Source organism: Geotrypetes seraphini, chromosome 5 (genome assembly GCF_902459505.1).
Source record: "Geotrypetes seraphini chromosome 5, aGeoSer1.1, whole genome shotgun sequence".
Lineage (NCBI taxonomy): Eukaryota > Metazoa > Chordata > Amphibia > Gymnophiona > Dermophiidae > Geotrypetes > Geotrypetes seraphini.
In genome coordinates, this window is record NC_047088.1 from 205,560,567 (window position 1) to 205,579,348 (window position 18,782).

The 18,782-nt window shown below is 43.3% G+C and overlaps 1 protein-coding gene across 6 annotated transcripts in view; it reads left to right on the forward strand.

Moving 5' to 3' along the window:
* The window catches only part of STK39 (serine/threonine kinase 39), a 238,268-nt gene extending 227,617 nt beyond the window's left edge, over window positions 1–10,651 (forward strand). For all 6 annotated transcript variants that reach the window (XR_004539616.1, XR_004539615.1, XM_033946332.1 and 3 more), the window contains one exon: window positions 9,312–10,651. Coding sequence is in view for 4 of the 6 variants with exons in the window: in XM_033946332.1 (XP_033802223.1) it covers window positions 9,312–9,386 (75 nt within the window). In the remaining 2 variants the exon portion in view is untranslated. The remainder of the gene's footprint in view (window positions 1–9,311) is intronic.
* The last annotated feature ends 8,131 nt before the right edge of the window (window positions 10,652–18,782 follow it).

Below are 18,782 nucleotides of genomic sequence, written 5' to 3' on the forward strand. Positions count from 1 at the left end.
TAGTGCACCACTGGGATCGTCCCACCTTTGATCTGATGGTGTCATCAAAGAACAGTAAGGTAGACAGTCTTCAGCTGCAGACAGGAGGTTGGCAGCGAAGGACTCGACGCTTTGGTTCAATCTTGGCCCACAGGGGAACTTCTTTACGCCTTTGCCCCATGGCCCATGTTAGGGTGCGTGCTGCATCGGGTGTCCTCTCACAGGGGTCCAGTGATCCTTATGGCTCAGGAGTGGCCCAGAAGACCTTGGAACGCAGACTTTGTGAGATTAAGCTCGGAGAGTGGTCTGCGTCTTCCATGCCATCAGAGGTTGCTCACACAGGGATCAATTGCAATTGAAGATCCGGACCGCTTTGGTCTTATGCCTGGTGCTTAAATGAGCGGCCTTTATGGCCAGGGGTTATTCCTCTGCAGTTATTACCACGCTCCTCCAGAGCAAGCTGAAATCAACATTATCGGCCTATGCAAAAGCTTGGAAGTGCTTTCAGGCTTGATGTGTGGTGGTTCCGGTGGACCCTTTGGTACTGTCGGTTCATGTTCCTTCCTGCAGGAGGGCCTTAGGAAGGGTATGGCGGTCTCTTCTCTCCATGTCCAGATTGCGGAACTTTCCTGTTTAGGTCCCCCTTCATTCAGGGGTTCTCTAGCATCTCACCAGGATGTTTTTGAGGGGGGGGCAGGGAGGCTGTGGCCTCCTTGCGACTGCCTTGCCCAACCTGGAACCTAAAACTTGGCAACTGAGCTTTAATGCCAAAAAGTGTAAGGTTATGCACCTTGGTAGCGGTAACCCCAGCAGAACATACACCCTGAATGGGGAAACCTTAACAAGAGCTGTCGAAGAACGGGACCTGGTGTAATCATTAGCGAAGATATGAAGACAGCCACTCAGGTGGAGAAAACTTCGGCCAAGGCTAGACGAATGCTGGGTTGAATCCGAAGAAGTTTTGTCAGCTGAAAGCCTGAAGTCATAATGCCGTTGTACAGATCCATGGTGAGACCTCATCTGGAGTACTGTGTTCAGTTTTGGAGGCCACATTATCAAAAAGACATGAAGAGAATGGAATCGGTCCAGCGAATGGCCACCAAGATGGTCTCAGGACTCAAGGATCTCCCATATGAAGAGCGTCTAAGCAGGCTGCAGCTATATTCTCTCGAAGAACGCAGAGAGGGGAGACATGATAGAGATTTCAAATATCTTACAGGCCGTATTGAGGTGGAGGAAGATATCCTTTTTCTTACGGGTCCCACGGCAACAAGAGGGCATCCGCTCAAACTCAAGGGTGGGAGATTTCATGATGACATCAGGAAGTACTTCTTCACCGAAAGGGTGGTTGATCGTTGGAATGGCCTTCTACGTCAGGTAGTTCAGGCCAGCAACGTGCTCGACTTCAAGAAGCAATGGGATAAACATGTGGGTTCACTTCAGGGAATTGCTTAGGGGAGTGTTCTTTTAAGGGGAGGGATCTTTTGAGTGGGCAGACATGTTGGGCCGGTGGCCCTTTTCTGCCGTTATATTCTATGTTTCTAAATTTGGTCCTACGCTCCCTGACTCATCCGCCCTATGAACCCCTGGATGGGATCTCTCTGAAGGATCTTACCATTAAGACTGTCTTCCTTGTGGCATCAAATCAGCTCAGAGAGTGTTTGAACTTCAAGCTTTGTTGTGCAGAGATCCTTTTTTTTTTTTGCATCACAGAGTCTGCAGTGATCATGAGGACTGTGCCTTCTTTTCTTCCGAAAGTGGTTTCCTCTTTCCATGTCAACCAGGAGTTCGACTGCCAACCTTTGTTCCTTTGGGTTCCAAGTCTAAGGACCATGTTTTGCGGTCTTGGGATGTGTGGTGTCTCCTTTTGAGATACCTAGATGCTACTAACGACTTCCGTCTGTCGGACCATCTGTTTGTCCTGGCGGGCTCCACGCGCCGGCGCCGGCCTGCTTCTAAGGCTACCATCTTGTGGAGATGTGCGGCCATTTCTGCGGCCTATTTGGTGGCAGGGAAGAAGCCTCCCTTTGGGTTGAAGGCTCATTCTACCAGAGGAATGGCTTCCTCATGGGCTGAATCTCATACAGTCTCGCCTGAGGAGATTTGCCAGGCGGCCACATGGGCTTCCCTTCATACTTTTTGCAGGTTTTACCAGCTTGATGTGGCAGTTAAGGGTGATGCAGCCTTTCCCTCTTCTGTTCTGGCAACGGGCTCACCAGGGCCCTCCCCCCTTGAGATTTGGGACTGCTTTGTATATGTCCCATGAGTTCAGCCTCCAAAGGGATTGTACAAGAATGAAGATTAGGTTTCTTACCTCTGCTAATCTTCCTTCTTGTAAATCTCCTCTGGAGGCTGAACTCCCGCCCATCTGTTTTGTCAGATTCGCAGGTCGCCTCTTCAGTAACCGGTAAGCTGGATTTCTGTCTTTGATCAGCCTCACTAAGAATTACATGCGTATTCCCCTTTATAAGGTTTAAGGGTTGGTGGGGGTTCCCAGGTGGCCCCTTCTGATTTTCAGGCTGTGCCTATGTTCCATAAAATTTCCTGTTTTGCAGTTTTATAATGTTTGCATTAGGTGTTTGATTACAGTTGGCCTTTTTTGGCCATAGTTTTTAGAGGAGTAATTTCTTGAGCAGAATTGACTGGTAGCTGGAGTTCCCGCACCCTCTCTTTTCTTGTTTCCTGTTGTCATAGATCTATCTGGCTTTTCTACTAACTGAGCATGACAGGAAGCTCCCGGGCAGGTAGCCCAAAGTGGTAGAGTCAAGTTGTAGTAGCCCTGCAGCATAAGCTATCAGACATACAAGACCTCACGAGTTCAGCCTCTAGAGGAGGTTTTCAAGAAGGAAGATTAACAGAGGTAAGAAACCTAATCTTTCAATGTACAATATTTGATGCTGATGTCACTTCCTTCACTATTGAGAAAAAGGTATCTTGTCTGCCATTATGGAAAGTGTATACACCAATTGAAAACATTCCTTAGAAATATGATGGCAGATAAAGGCCAAATGGCCCATCCAGATTGCCCATCCGCAGTAACCATTATCTCTTCCTCTCTCTAAGACAGTGTTCTTCAACCTTTTTACACCTATGGACCGGCGGAAATAAAATAATTATTTTGTGAACTGAAATTTAAAAACCCCGTTTCCACCCCATCTCCACGACTCGCTCCCTGCAAACCATCTGTTCCCATCCGCACAAGCCTCAGTTATGATTTTATATTGAATGTATTTTATTAAAGTATAAAAAGAAACAATATTCTGTACAATTGTCATTTTAAAAATACAAATAATACAGAGCAAGGATCAACAAAACCCCTATCTCCCCTCCCTTCACATATATCCCCTCTGCTATCAAGAAAACCAAATAAGCCAAATTATTACAGAATGCTACACAGAAATATCATGCTAACAGAATACTGTAGTCACACATGACAGGAATAGTGTTCGGGGAGTGCAACTAGGGCAACTGCCTCCTGGTCTGAGAGCCCTAAGCCAGCTGGAAACTAAAGAAGCACTGCCTGGGCTTTGCAGTCCTCAGTTATGTCTAACACCAGCTCTAACAGGATATATATTTCAGATCTGATATATTCTAATCACAAAATAGAAATAAAATTATTTTATTCTACATTTTGTTGTCTCTGCTTTCTGCTTTCATCTTCTTTTCACTCTCTTCAATCCAGCATCTGCCCCTTCCTTCCACTGTCTGCCTTCTCCCCCTTCCATATGGTATCTGTCTTCTTTCTATGTCCCTCTCCCCTTTCCATCCAGCCTGTGTCCCCTCTCTGCTTTTTACATGATTCATTCCAGCTTCGCTGCTCTCTTCATTTTTATCTCTCCTACATCAGATCTTGTTTCTTTGTCTCTCTCTGCTTATTTCTCTGCTGACCCCCCTTCCCATCATCAATCTCTCTACTTTCTCATTCCTGTCTCTCCCCTTCCCCTCCTCTAATCTCCCTGCCAGCTGTTTCCTTCCTTTTTTCCTTCTCCCTTCCCTCCTCCTCCTGTCCAGCAGTATCTCTCTTTCCTTCCCTTTCTCTCCTCCCCTCCCAGCAGCATCTCTCCTCCTTCCCTCCAAGTCCAGTAGCAGCTGTCCCTTTTTTTTTCCCTTGTCCAACAGCTTCCCAGCCTCCTTTCCCTACTCCCCTCCCAGCAGCATCTGCTTCTCCCTCCCTCCAGGTCCAGTAGCAGCTGTCCCTTTTTTTCCCCCTTGTCCAGCAGCTTCCCAGCCTTCAACAGTGGCTTTCTACCCCCCGTCCCCCTCCCAGCAGCTCTCCATACTTGCCAACACAGTGATTCACTAAGGCAGCCTTGGGTCCTTTGGGTCACGTTGCCTCTGAGGAAAGAGGAAGTTGCATCATCAGAGGCGGCCGCAACTCAGCAAAAGTCCCAAGTCTGGTAAGTACCAAGAGCTGCTGGGAGGGGAGAAAGCCATTGTCGAAGGCTCCCAATGATCTCACCGACCCTGTGCGGACCGGCAGGAAATTGCAGCTCATCAATCTCACCACCCCTGCGCAGACCAGCAGAAATTTTCTGTGGACCGGTGGTTGAAGAACACTGCTCTAAGAGATCCCACGTGCCTATCCCAGACTTTCTTGAATTCAGACAGTCTCTGTCTCCACCACCTTTTCCGGGAGACACTTCCACGCATCTATCACCCTTTCTGCAAAAAAGTATTTTCTTAGATTACTCCTGAGCCGATCACCTCTTAACTTCATCCTATGCCCTCTCATTCCAGAGCTTCCTTTCATTTGCGCATTTATGGTATGTATATCTCCCTTCTCCCACCTTTCCTCCAAAGTATACAGATTGAGATCTTTAAGTCTGTCTCCATTAGTGCTGCTTGATTCAGGAAAAAAATTTTCAATTTGATTCAGCCTATTAAATCAAATTATCGATTCGATTTTCCTGCCCAGTTGGGTGGTTTTTTTCAAACATCCTGGTGGGTTTATTTTATAGCCTCTTCACTCCCCCCCCTTGCTCTCTCCTACCCATACTGGCGCTGTGGTGTAAAAAAAAAAGACTTCCTTTCTCTGTTAAATCCTAGCTCACATACGCAGTCTTAACACCAGCTCTGGCAGGATACATATTTCAAATCTGACACATTGTAATCACAAAACAGAAAATAAAATTTTTTTTCTACTTTTCTCTGGTCATTTTTCAAATCATGTTAGTCCCAGGCTCTGGTTGTCTTCTGATAACTCGCTTGCCAGGGTATCCTTCTTTCTCTATGCTAACCATCCATCTTCCTTCTCTGTCCTCCCCTTCTGTTTCCCTTCCCTGCCCCGGAGGTCTGGCATCTTTCTTCTTTTTCATCTCCATCCCCGCAGCTGCTGCGATGGACCCCACCATCTCTTCTTTTCTCAACTACACTTTCATCCAACATCTCTCACTCCTTCCCCACAACCCCAGGGTCCACCAGCGCTCCCTTTTTCTTCATAACTACCTTCTTATCCAGTATCTCTATCCCCCACCCACCCACCCTCCACACCATTCCTTGTGTCCAATTTCTCTCCCTTTCTGTTCCTTCCTTCCCTAAATCCCATTGTCCATCTCTCTCTCTCTGTTTTTAGATCCATTATTTCTTCCCCCTCCCTCTCCCCTAGTCCAGTATATGCACATCTTTGAACCCCCTTCCCTCCCTCCATGTACTTCTACACCAGGGCCCCACTGAAGGCCTCCCCCCCAAAGGCCTGCATGTCCCCCAGCTTCCCCTGTCCACCATCCATCCTCCCTCCGAATCTCTTATCTATCATATCCAGCATCTCTCTTCTGTATCCCTGTCCCTGTTCTCCTCTCCGATGGTGCCCCTTTGTGTCCCTGTTCCTATGCTCCCTCCATGCCCAGTATCTTTTCTCTGTTTCATGTCTCTCTCTATATCCAGCTTCTTCCTTCTCACTTCTTACCTCCTGTATCCCCTTCCCCAGGTACAGGCTTTCTCCTCCTATCTCTCTTGCCCACCTACTTTGGAGCAGTATCTGTCCCTCTTGTACCCTTCCCCTTCCGGTCTTGCATTTCACTCTCCCTCTTTCTATTAGTCCAGCACCTCTCCTCTGCTTTCCTCCCCCCCCTCTTTTTGGTTTGGTCTCTCTCTTCCCTTCAATTCACCCCAGGTCTTGCATCTCCTCTCCCCTCTCTTACTCTCTTTTGCCTCTTCCTCCTCCTCCCTCTGCACAGGCCTAGCAGGCATCTCTCAATCTTCAACATATGAGTATAGCAAATGTGTTATACTGCCCCCCTCCCCCCCTCACGAAGGCCTGCATGTTCCCCCATCTTACCCGCTTATGGCAGCCTACAGGATTGCCAGTGCTGTAGCGATCCTTGCAGCTGCTGTTGTCCTCAGTGGCACGTTCTATCTACTAAGGTCCCGCTCCTACTCTGTCATCAGGGGCGGGATCGTGACAGAGGGAACGTGCCGCTGAGGATGATGGCAGCTGCAAGGATCGCTACAGCACTGGCGATCCTGTAGGTTGCCATATTAGCTTAAGGTAAGAGCGGGAAAGCTGGGGGAACATGCAGGCCTTCCTGATGGACCCTCCCCCCTCAAGCAGGAGCAGCAGTGGACAGCCAGCAAGAGGCCTGCTCCTGCTTTAGGAAGGCACGGGGGAGGGTCAGTCATTTAATCATGAGGCCAATTTTTTTTTTTTAAAGCAAATTGATTCGAATCATCGAGCAGCACTACCCCACATACTCTACATGAGGTCTCACCAGTCTTTTACAGGGCATCAATACCTCCTCTTTCCTACTGGCCATACCTCTTCCTATGCACTCTAGCATCATTCCAGCTTTCGCCATCACCTTTGTGGCCACCTTAAGATCATCACATAACAATCACACCAAGTTCTTCACCCCCCTAAACTGTACCGTTCCCTCGGGTTTTTGCAGCCCAAAAGCATGATCTTGCATTTCTTAGCATTAAATTTTAGCTGCCAAATTTCAGACCATTCTTCAACTTTGCCAGGTTTTTCTTCATTTTAAGTTTAGTGCAATGATAGGTTTGTTAGCTCAGGAACAGCATTGCTGCAGTGTTATCTGCACTGGTATACCAAGTCTCTGGAGCAGCTCCATCATGAAACTTGATGTTGAATTGGGCAACAAATGGTGGCTACAGTACATGTGGTATATCCGTTACTTAAATGGACATCTTTTTAATTGTTTAGAGACTTATGTGAGATCAAGCAGCTGGTTAGGAGAAAAGAATGAATATAATAAATTCTTAGAATGTAGTACTATATCTTCAAAGAACCAATGTTGACATTATGGCCCTTATTTTAGAAACATTTCTACATGTAAATAGCAGCTTTTTTTATCTGTGTAAATGGTCAAAACCTATAAGAGCTGCCATTTACTGAGTGGGATCCACAACACCTCTGGAGGAGTAGTGAGGGTAGGTCAACAAGACACTTGTATTCTTTATTTACAGGCAGGATGCACGTCTATGGAAAATATAGATAAAGGTTGGTATTTACACCTACCCTGAAATTTTGTATTCTTTTTAGCTTTAATAAAATTCAAGATTTTTAACATAGCATGCAAACATATCCAAAATATAACGAACATACATCAATACAAATAAAGGTGTGTTAACACACCCAGATCTAAAAATATATATATTACCATAACCCCCCCCCCCCCCAATATCCCCTCCCCTAAGTCTCCTCTTGATTAATTAACCTGTTCTAAATAAAACTAATAATCCCCATGCATGTTCAAGAGTTTCCAACTTGTGTGATGCTAATGAGAAAACTAATAGTTCTGAAGTCAAATGTTTATTTTTGGTGCCATGTAGTGAATTTATCATTACCTATCAAAACCCATTACAATTTCTCATAATGAAGCATAACATTCCTTAAATATCCTAATTTTCAAATATTTCCTAAATTGCTTATAATTAGTAATAGATTTCAGTTTCATTGTTAGTACATTCCATATCAAAACACTTAGAAATACTGAGTCTGCCTACCTGCCTTTTTGATTTATTCTTTCACAGATAGAAAATCTAAAACATTATTTGCAATTGAAGAGTACACTTGAATGCTTAAAATTTCAGGTGCCACTTCAAAGACTAGCCCTATTTCATGAAGAGATTTAAATGCCTGACAAGTTTAAATTTTACTCGAAATTCCACTAACAACTAGTATAATGTAAAAAGTAAAGGCGTTTCCTCACCTCGTAGTCATACATGCTGCAATATTTTTAATCCTATGCAATTTTCTCAAACTACTCTTTAGTAAACATACATAAATAGCATTACAGTAATCTAGATGGCTTAAAACAGTTCCCTGAACCACTGTCTGAAAATCAAGAGATTGGAGGTAAGCCTTCAGTTGATGTCCCATTCTTTAATTTCAACCAGGCTTTTCTCATTACCTTAATTTGTGCATTCAGTATTAAAGTTGTTAAATTCTCAAGGTATTTACTTCAAAAACAACAATCAATTTCTGATTAAAACAGATTTATGTAATGCCCCAGTTAGTTCTTTTGGGCTAACCCACAAGATCTGTTTTAGCCATATTAATTTTAGGAAATTTACCATTCATAAACAGTTTACATACAATCCTTCCAGCTTCCGTTTCATAAGTTTTGCGTTTCCTTTAGGTGCCTAACAATTGTACATTAGCATACTGATACCTTATAGAGTATAAATTTCCAAAGGTGGTCTTTACGATTGCAGATTTCAAAATATGTTTAAGAGACAGGGAAACTTTGTGAAATTGAGTTTTTGTGTTTGAGAAATGTTAACTTTGCATCTGGGTAGCTCATTCTGTGAGGGGGCTTGTGTATAAGATACTGGGGCCTTTGTGTTTGTATTAAAGATAACTTGAATTTGTGTTTGTGTTGATGGCAATGGTGTGTGAGTGTGCATATGAGGAGGTAGGATATTATTATGAAATATTGTGTGTGTCCCCTTGATGTTTCCATCTGCTTTTTTAGCTTGCACATTTAACTTTTCAGTGCTGGTCAATTTATGAATATACATTTTTTCCCTATACCTCTGTTTTCTCATTGCTTGGTTGGTTTTTATAACTGTTCTCTGCTTTTGTTTATTTTGAAAATCATTTTGATGATGGTTAGGCTCAGCTGTAGTGATGGTGTTGGTCATGCTTATAAATAAAAGTAACATGCATGGAAATTGTCATCAACTTGAGGTATTCCAAAGCACCTCATTTCAAACACTGTCTGGAATGATAAATCGTAGCCTATTGATATGCTAATATTTGAGTAAAGACTTTTGCTTCATTTGAGGCTACAGAGCAATTATACAAAATATTCTATTTCAGTTAAGTATTACAAATATTTATAATAACTTCTTGTTGAATTATTTTAATTTAGATGTCTGGCTGTGATGGATCAGAGATACCAGATGAGACCAAATTGATTGGGTTTGCTCAGTTGAGTATCAGCTGATGTTTATCATTGGACCACTCCAGAATCAAATTGAAGAGGCCAGCTCAAAAGATAAAGGGGACAAATGTACCACACACTGTTCTTCATTTCCCTAGCAATTGTCACAACAAACAAAACCCACAGCTACTGCACTGCTGCTACCAGAAAACTTCTCAATACTCTTACCAATCAATTTGAATAACACAAAATAAAGAATGGAACAAATGAACTTGTTTGATGTATGTATTAGTTATGAAAATAATTTTTTTAGCAAAAATCTCTATGTAAAGGTTTCTCTTGTTGAATTGCATCTTTAACAATATTGCTTTTTATGTCCTTAATAATATATTTCTGAAAATCAAGATTTGTTAACTGGACTTGGATTCTGCAAAGTTTATTTTCTTAACTTTATGTATTGCACATCCTGTATAGCAAAACTGGTTACACTTTAATAAACTGTTTGTAATTAGTTACCCATTATAAAGGTTTCCAGAATATATGTCGGAGTATTAGTACCCTCTAATTTTGGGTAAGACAGAGGGCAGGAAGTACAATTTGGTTCAAGAAGGGAGGAAGTGAACACATGATATCTGATTGTGTAGGGTATGGGAGGTGCCTTGCAGACTTTACATGCTAAGAATGTGCCTAAGACTGCTTATTATAGATTAATTTATGATTTTTGTGCAATCAATAAATAGAGCAAAAAGCATTTGACCTACAATGTTGTGCTGCTTTGGAGTGTCTACAAGCTAGAGTACTATAGGATGTTTCCATTAAGAGACTGCTTTCTGCACCCGTATTAATTTGGCAGATCCTTAAATTGCAGGGTTATTGTACAAAGGGAATACAACTTTGAAATTATAAACTAATACTTGAATATAAGAAAAATACGGTTAATCTGAAGGAGATATTAGGGCTTTGTGCAATTATATTTCTATTAAGTTTAAAAGATAGAAATATTGACTAGTCTTGCTTATCCTGCAAATAGATATCATGAAGAACATTTATGAATATTTAGGATTTTCAGTGTGGGAAATAAATTCTCCAGAAGAGATTTCTTAACTGTACCATTTACTTGCCTAAACCTAAATAAATGGCAGCCCTTCAATGTACTTAAAACAGCAAATATATATTAAGAACAGTAACTTAATTTATAATGCCTTGTCATAATTAAGGTGTTGTAAACCAATTTGCATACAACTTGATGTAATTTCATTTCATTCTACTGTTTACACAAATATTACTCAAATTTTAAGGGTCAGAGAAAATAAAGCAAATTGCACAACTAATGCTAGTTTGTGGTTCATGTATTTTATTTATATATATATATATATATATATATATATATATCTGTTACTTTTTGGGAGATATTAATTGTGTGTCTTTCGGTATGCTTCACAAAAAGTACTTCTAGTGCAAAAAGCGTGCGAGTCTTGAACCAGTGGGTTATTCTCCTCTACAGTAATCACGAGTTAAGTAGAAAGCTTCTACATTTTTTTGGCTGCACCTCCTGTATCACTAAGCTGTGTTGTAGTTCCTCAGTTTTTCCTTTTACTTGCGAGTTGGAAGGTGTCTTTCTGATGTGCTCTGATTTTTTTTGTTTATTATTTTCATGTTTTTAATGGATTTTGAGGCTTCTTGGTACTTCAGAGGTTCCCAGGGATCCTGGGGCAGCTCTGCCTGGGAAAAGACACAGACTCTCTGGGTCAGAAGTCTGTAGCTAGGAGGGCAACCCTTTTACAGGACACCTGCCTGGCTGGCCTGCAATGACACTTTTGGTGGCTCTGGGACCGTTCTCCTGGTAGCAAGGTTCTCTCTTGGTTGTTTCTAGCATTTGAGCACAGGCTGTTGTGGCCTGTGTTGAACCTGAGGACTTTATTGGGTGCTGGTAGTGTGCCTTTTCTCCCTCGCCCCCCCACCCCCCTCCGAGTCACATTTGGAGCTTGGAGCTATGGGATGTCTGGGATTTCAGGCTCTTTTAGGGTCTGACTGGCAGCCCAAAGAAATGAATATCTTGATTATTTGTACATGTTTGTCTGAGGCAGTAATCTTCATACTCCAGCTGCTGTTTCAGCTGAAGCAGGCACAACACCAACAGAACTCTGAGTACAGGCTATTGAAGTCTATGGGAAACATCAAGGGGGTTTTTTATTGCCGTATTGGTTGGGATTTCTGGGGCTTGTTCAAGAAAGCATGATAAAATAATAGTAAATACACTTATCCCTCCGCATTCGCGGTTTCGGCACTCGCGGTTTCACATATTCGCGATTTTTTGTTGGGTGACTCCGCCCCCCCCAAATTACATCATGATTAAAGTTCCTTTACTTTTGCTGTACTGTAAAAAAAAGTTTAGTGTTTACCAACATTCACTCAGCTTCCATGCTTCTTCCTACAAAATCAAAGTTTCAAAACTTTCACCCTGAAAATCGCTTGTTCACGCACAGTGAAAAACGCTGCTTCCCAGCATCCATGGAGAAAATAGCTTGCCTACTTAAAGCTTTCTGAATCGCTGCTTGCATGCATAAAGCTCTAAAAGCTCTTGACTCGTTGCTTGCCTGCCAAAAGCATTGTGAATCGTTGCTTGCCTGCCAAAAGCACTAATATCTGGAATATTGCCTCTCCTTCAGGAACAGGTCAGGTCTCCCACCATGGCTACAAAGCGCAAAAGTTCAAGTGCTGCTGAAAGTGCTCCCAAAAGGGGAAAAAAGTGAAAACCTTACAAGAAAAGGTAGAATTATTGGATATGCTTCAGAGAGTAAAGTCCTCCTTCGCTGTTGCTCGACACTATGGCATTAATGAGTCAACCATTAGTTACATAAAAAAGAATGAAAAACAAATCTGTGAAGCTGTTGCGGCAGCTGCACCAGCAGGTGCGAAGAGATTACATGTTGTGCGAGATGCCAATCTCTCGCGCACGGAAGCTGGAACATTTCTGTGGGTGCAGGATTGCTACAAAAAAAGGATATCGATAGACTCTGTGATGATAAGAGGAAAGGCAAAGTCTTTGTATGAAAACTTGAAGAGCAGGGAAGGTGGAATGTCACAATCCACCGACTTTCTGGCCAGTAAAGGATGGTTTGATAAATTCCGTCACAGTTATGGCCTGTGTAATGTTAGTGATAGAAGAAGCAGCATCTGCCAACCAAGAGGCAGCTAGAGAGTTCCCTGCTACCTTTAAGCAAATTATTGAAGATAAGGGATATGAACCTGAGCAGAAATTCAATGCCAATGAAACTGCTCTCTTTTGGAAGAAAATGCCACAGAGGACTTTCATTAGCAAAGAGGATAAGTGAGCACCAGGTTTCAAGGCTGCAAGGGATAGATTGACAATGCTGCTTTGTGCAAATGCAGTAGGCCATATGATAAAGCCAACACTGATTTATAAAGCCGCAAACCCCCAAGCCTTGAAGGGAAAAGATAAGTTCCAGCTGCCTGTTTGCTGGATGAGCAACAAGAAGGCTTGGACAACAAGAGCTCTGTTCCTAGAGTGGTTTCATTAGTGTTTTGTGCCAGAAGTAAGAAAATACCTGGAAATTAAAGGAATGGAATTCAAGGCTCTATTGGCATTGGACAATGTCCCTGAACACCCAGACACACATGAGTTCCACATAGAGGGTGTTGAGATTGTCTGCTTGCCCCCCAACACAACATCTATCATCCAGCCTTTCGACCAGGGGGTAATAAGGACCTTCAAAGCACACTACACATGGTATTCATTAGAGAGGATTGTCCACGCTATGGATGAAGGCCACAACGTTGAGAACATCATGAAAAATTGGAAGGAATTCACTACTGCGGATGCAATCAATATTATTGAAAGAGCGGTGAAAGCTGTCAAACCAGAGACTGTGAACTTGTGCTGGAAGAATCTTTGGCCTGAATGTGTAAAAAGGAATATCAATGTAAATATCACAGAGCCAGGCCAAGAAATTATGGAAGGCATCATTGACTTGACAAAGCAGGTGGGTGGGGAAGGCTTTGAAGATATGCATATGGAGGATATTCAAGACTTAATAGACACCAGATCAAATGAACTAACGGAAGATGATCTCATTGACCTGACTGCTCTTGAAGGAGAGGCAATACCAGAGGAAGGAGGAGTAGAAGAAGAGGTGCCTGAAGACAAGTTTACACTGGATAATATTGCAGAGGGCATACGCAGGTTCAATGGTGCGATTGACTTTTTCTATGACATCGACCCATCCATGGTACGTGCGTTAAAGGTGAGGGAGTTAGCAGAAGCGACGATTTCGACATACAAAAATATATATAAAGAAATGCTTAAGGAGAAGAGCCAGACGGAAATCACAATGTATTTCCAAAAGATACCAAGAGGGACTGCCTCTCCATCCACTGCCTCACAATCCATCTCTTCCACCCATGAGAAGGCATCGCCTTCGTCTCTTCGTCTTCTTTGTACTGAAGACCCACTTCCACTGCCTAAGGAGACCCCTGGTGCTCGCTTATCCTCTTTGTCTCCTCCTGCAGTGCTTGTACTGGATGATGAGGACAAAGACACTGCCTGTATAAAGGCCCCTGTTGCACAATTATCTGCTTCGTCTCCTCCTGCGGTAGTTCTACAGGACGATGAGGATGAAGACACTGCCTAATTACTGTACTGTACAGGTATTCCAATATTGAACTTTCAGTATTGAACATTTCTTTTTTTCCTTGTTGAGAAAGCAGTACTGTACTGAACTTTTTTGTTTACCCTGAGATTACAGTGTTGTATTCAATAAATATTGTTACAGTATTCAATAATACAGTACTATATCACTATTCCACCAACATTGTGAATATTAATAGTATTTAGTAGTAGTCCTTTCACAAAACCGCGAATAACTATTGTATATGTTATTCGCGGTTTAATAATAAAACCGCTATCTTTTACAAAAAAACCGGGACTAAACATATACAATAGTTATTTGCGGTTTTTCCATATTTGCGGCTATAGCTGGAATGTATCCCCCGCGAATACGGAGGGAGAAGTGTAGTGAAGAATTAAGGCCAGTACTGGGCAGACTTGCACAGTCTGTGTCTGTATATGGCAGGCTGGTGAGAGTGTCAATGGCTGGGATGGTGTAGATGGGCTGGAGTGAGCTTTGATGGAGACTTCAGTAGTCAGAACCTAAGAGCAGAGCATTGGATTGTTGCCCAGAAATAGCTAAGAAGAAGAAAAAAATTTTTTTTTAGATTGAATCAAGTTGGGCAGACTGGATGGACCATTTGGGTCTTTATCTGCCGTCATCTACTATGTTACTTTGCTATAGGATTACCTACCTCCAAAAACTCTCTTCCTGAATTTTGTGAACTTTTATTTACCTCTCCCGTGCTGTTTTTTGGCACCAAAATAGTGCCATGGAAACTATCTTGGACTTCCTGATTTGATTTTAAAGCTTTCATCTACCTAAAAAAAAACCTTGATTTTTGTTTAAAATCATTAGAGATAGACTCAGTCTGTTTTACCCTTGATTCATGCCAGATTTGCGCTGGATGTCCAGCCAAGGAGCATCCGTGTTCCACATGCCATGGGGCATATGAGGGAGAAGGCAGAAGTGCTGGGCTTAGTCCCCTTTGGATCCTCAAGGATGATGGAGTCGTAGGTGGTTCAATGTTTGGGTCAAAAATTCCTCCTAGGACCCTCAAATAGCAACTTGGTGTCTCCAGTGAAGCGTAGATGCCTCTGGATCCACGAGTTGAGGATTCCCTGCAGGGCTCCTCTGGGCATATTTTTGTGAGTCTGTTTGAAGCCTATTAGGGTCTCTTTGCACTGTCTGGGGTCATGCCAGAGTATAGTTCCCCCGATGAAGGTTCATACACAGGAACCAGAGGTCCAGTTGAAGATGGACTGGAATGAATGGGGATCAGTTAATGCCTTTATTCCCTCAAAGTGAATCTTCAGTTTTGGAGGATTTAGGGCCACCAGTTAAGAGCTTGTGGAAGCCCTGTACCTTTTTAAGCCAGTGGTCTTACTGGAGGTCATTAAGAGTCTTTGCCGGAATTAAAACTGTATCCCCTGCAGACCTCTACTGCTCAGCTTTCTGTCATGAGTAGCTCTAAGGTTTAGACCACATTTTTTTCCTTCGGATCAAGACATTACAATGATGCTAAAGGAGCACTGGGAGACTCCAGAGGCCCCTTTGCGGGTTGCCAGGACTATAACAAAGTTATACCCTATGGCCCCAGATTTTCAACCGCTGTTTGTCTGCCTAAAGTGAATTTATTGGTAGCGCAGGTCACCAAACATACTTCTCTGCCTAATGAGGATGGAATGATTTTAAAGGATGTGCAAGACCGTAGAGTAGATTGAGTCCTCAAGAGACAGTTTGAGGCCTTGGCTTTGGGACTGAAGGCAGCGTCTACGGCTTCCTTTGTTGCACGTGTCATACTGTATTGTGCCGGGCTTTGTCAGCAGAAAATGGCACCTATCCCCAGTTGCTAATTTCAAGGGTGGATTATGTTGCAGATACTTCATATAATGTGTTCATCATGAGCAAGGTTTCTGCTTATTCTGTCTCCACCGGTAGAATGCTGTGGATCAGGCAATGGGCAAGAAGATTCGGTTTCCAAGTCCATTTTGAGTAGGCTACCTTTCAAGGTCAAATGTTCTTTGGCAAGGGATTGGATGACTTTGACTAGTCTGAAAATAGACCACGTGCCACCGGGGGGGGGGGGTCAGGTCATAGTACTTTATGTGGTTCTTGACAATTCTGTCAGTCCTCAGTGGGGGATTCTTTGCTCAGAGATAATTTAAGGACTGTTGGCAGAGGTTTGCAGGCTCCAAAAAGTACCAATGATGCCAGGTTGGTAGCTGGCTAGGAGGGAGGTTGTTACTGAAGCTTGGGTGAAAATTTGCTCAGACCACTGGGTGCTGGATATCATTCAAAAAGAATAAAAGCTCAAATTCTTTCATCCTCTGGACTTATTTTTGGACTCTCTAGCCAAACAGAGAAAGTGGTCAGAGTCCAAACAACTGTAAAATGGCTCATTGATATTCAAGCTGTAGAGCCCATCCCAGCAAAGAATTGGGTTTGGGCAGATATCTATATACTTCATCGTAACCAAGAAAGACTGAGATGACTGGAAATCAATCCTGGACCTGAAATCAGTCAATGCAACACTGAAAGTGGCCTAATTCTGGATGGAGACAATTCATTCTGTAATTGCTTCGGTGGCACAAGGGAAATTTCTAGCCCCTGGATTTGACTGAGGCTTACTTGCATATTCCCATATTTTCAGATCACAGGAATTTCATGAGATTACTTGTGCTGGGGAGACCTTTCCAATTCTCAGCACTCCCATTTGGTCTGGCAATGGCACCTCACACATTTACCAAGGTGATGGTCGCTGTAGCAGCTCACTTGCACAAGGTGGGGAATCGGGTACATCCGTACTGGGCTTAGCTGATCAGAGCTCCATCCAATTTCGATGGCAAGAAAGCAATGGCGCAAGTAGTCCAACTGCTGCAGGACCTGGGCTGGATCATCAGTTTCCAGAAGAGTCATCTGGAGCCAATGTAGTCCCTAGAGTACTTGGGGAATCTGCTTCAGCATGGCAGAAGGCTGTGTCTTTCAGAGCCACACAAACTGAAATTGAGACACTAGATTTTGGAGATTCTGCCAGCTCCTACAGCTTGGTACTATATTTAGGTGCTGAGCTCGATGGTAGCAGCCATAAAGTTTGTTCCTTGGGCAAATGCTCACCTACATCCTCTCCAGGACATGCTATTGACCTGCTGGTCTCTGCAGACAGATTCTTTCCAGATGCCGCTGACCTGGACATCAGAGGCACATCAAAGTTTGCATTTGTGGTTCCAGCCATAGTTGTCAACGAAAGGCTTGCCGCTTCACATATCCTCTCGGATGATCCTGACAACAGGTGCCAGCTTTTACACCTGGAAGGGGGAGGGTTTATCAACAGACTGGAATTGTGAGCCATTTGTCTAGCGCTGCAGATGGAGAACACCCTGGAAGGCAAAGTGGTCAGGGTCTTCTCAGACAATGATTATTTAGATTTAGGCAGGGAGGCACTGAGTGTTCTGTTTAGACTAGAAGCCCAGTTGTTCTGTTGGGCAGAAGTCCACCTACAGGCTGTATCAGCAGCACATGTAGCAGGACTGCAAAATGTGCAGGCCAACTATCTCAGCTTGCAGATCTTGGACTCGGAGTAGTGGTTGCTGTTGAAAGCATATGACAGCATTGTGCATCAATGGGGGGCATACATTGTTTGATCTGATAGCAGCCAACAAAAAAAGGTGTCTCCGTTATTCAAGTCTGGAAGCGTCACCATGAACGCTCTAGTACGACCATGGCCAGAGAAGTGGCTGTTGTACATGTTTTCCCCATGGCCCATGATAGAACGGGTTATTTGAAAAATATCAACCCATCCAGGATTGGTAATCCTGTTTGCTCCAGATTGGCCACATCTCCTGTGGCACACAGATCTGGTCTGTCTACAGAGGGACAAGGGTATCAGATTTCCTATTTATCTGATTCTTCTTTCTCAGGGTGCATGTGCCCTAGAGGATCCAGAATGCTTTGAGCTTACAACATGGCTCTTAAGCGCTTAGATTAGGGCTACTTGGAGGTGGTCATCGCTATCTTCCTAAGATCTAAGAAACTGGCGACTGTTGCAACCTTTGCTAACGCTTGGAAAATGTTTCAGTTCTGGTGTGTTAGGGAGAATGTGGAGCCTTTACAAGCTCTGTCAGTTGTTCTAGCATTTCTTCAGGACAGATATAAGGATCTGGAGGTTGGTTCCTCAAATTGCAGATGGCAGACCTCTTGTGTTTTAGGGCTTGAGTGGAGAAAGTATCTTTGGCTTCTCATCCAGATATAGCCAGATTTCTGAAGCAGCGTTGGCGGCTGCATTCTCCTGTACTGACACCCATTTCCGATGTGGAATCTTAACATTGTTTTGCATGACCTCAATAGGGCTCCAAACAACCCTTTACAGAAGATGTTACTGATGGATATTACCATTAAGATGGTGTTCCTAGTGGCCAGCGATAAAGTACTCAGAGCTGTGGGCACTGTCATGCAGAGAGCCATTCCTCAAATTTATGCACACGGTTCCTTCCTTTCTACTTAAGGTGGTCTTAGCCTTCCACGTAAATCAGGAAGTTCCAGCTACTGTATTACATTCCACAGGTTTGAAGAAAAAGGACAAGGTTTTGGCAATGCTGGATGTTAGAGATCTTCTCTGTTACCTCGAGGTGACAAATTATTTTTGTGTCTGATATCTTTCTGTGCTAATGAGCCCTAGCCACCTGAGGAAGCCAGCTTCAATTTCAAGATGGATTCATATGGCTATTTCTTCAGCATATATTGGGTGTGGTAAGCAACCATCGATCTCTTTGAGAGCACATTCTACAAGGAGTATGGCTTCTTTTTAAGGTGGAGTCCCATTGTAGGATGG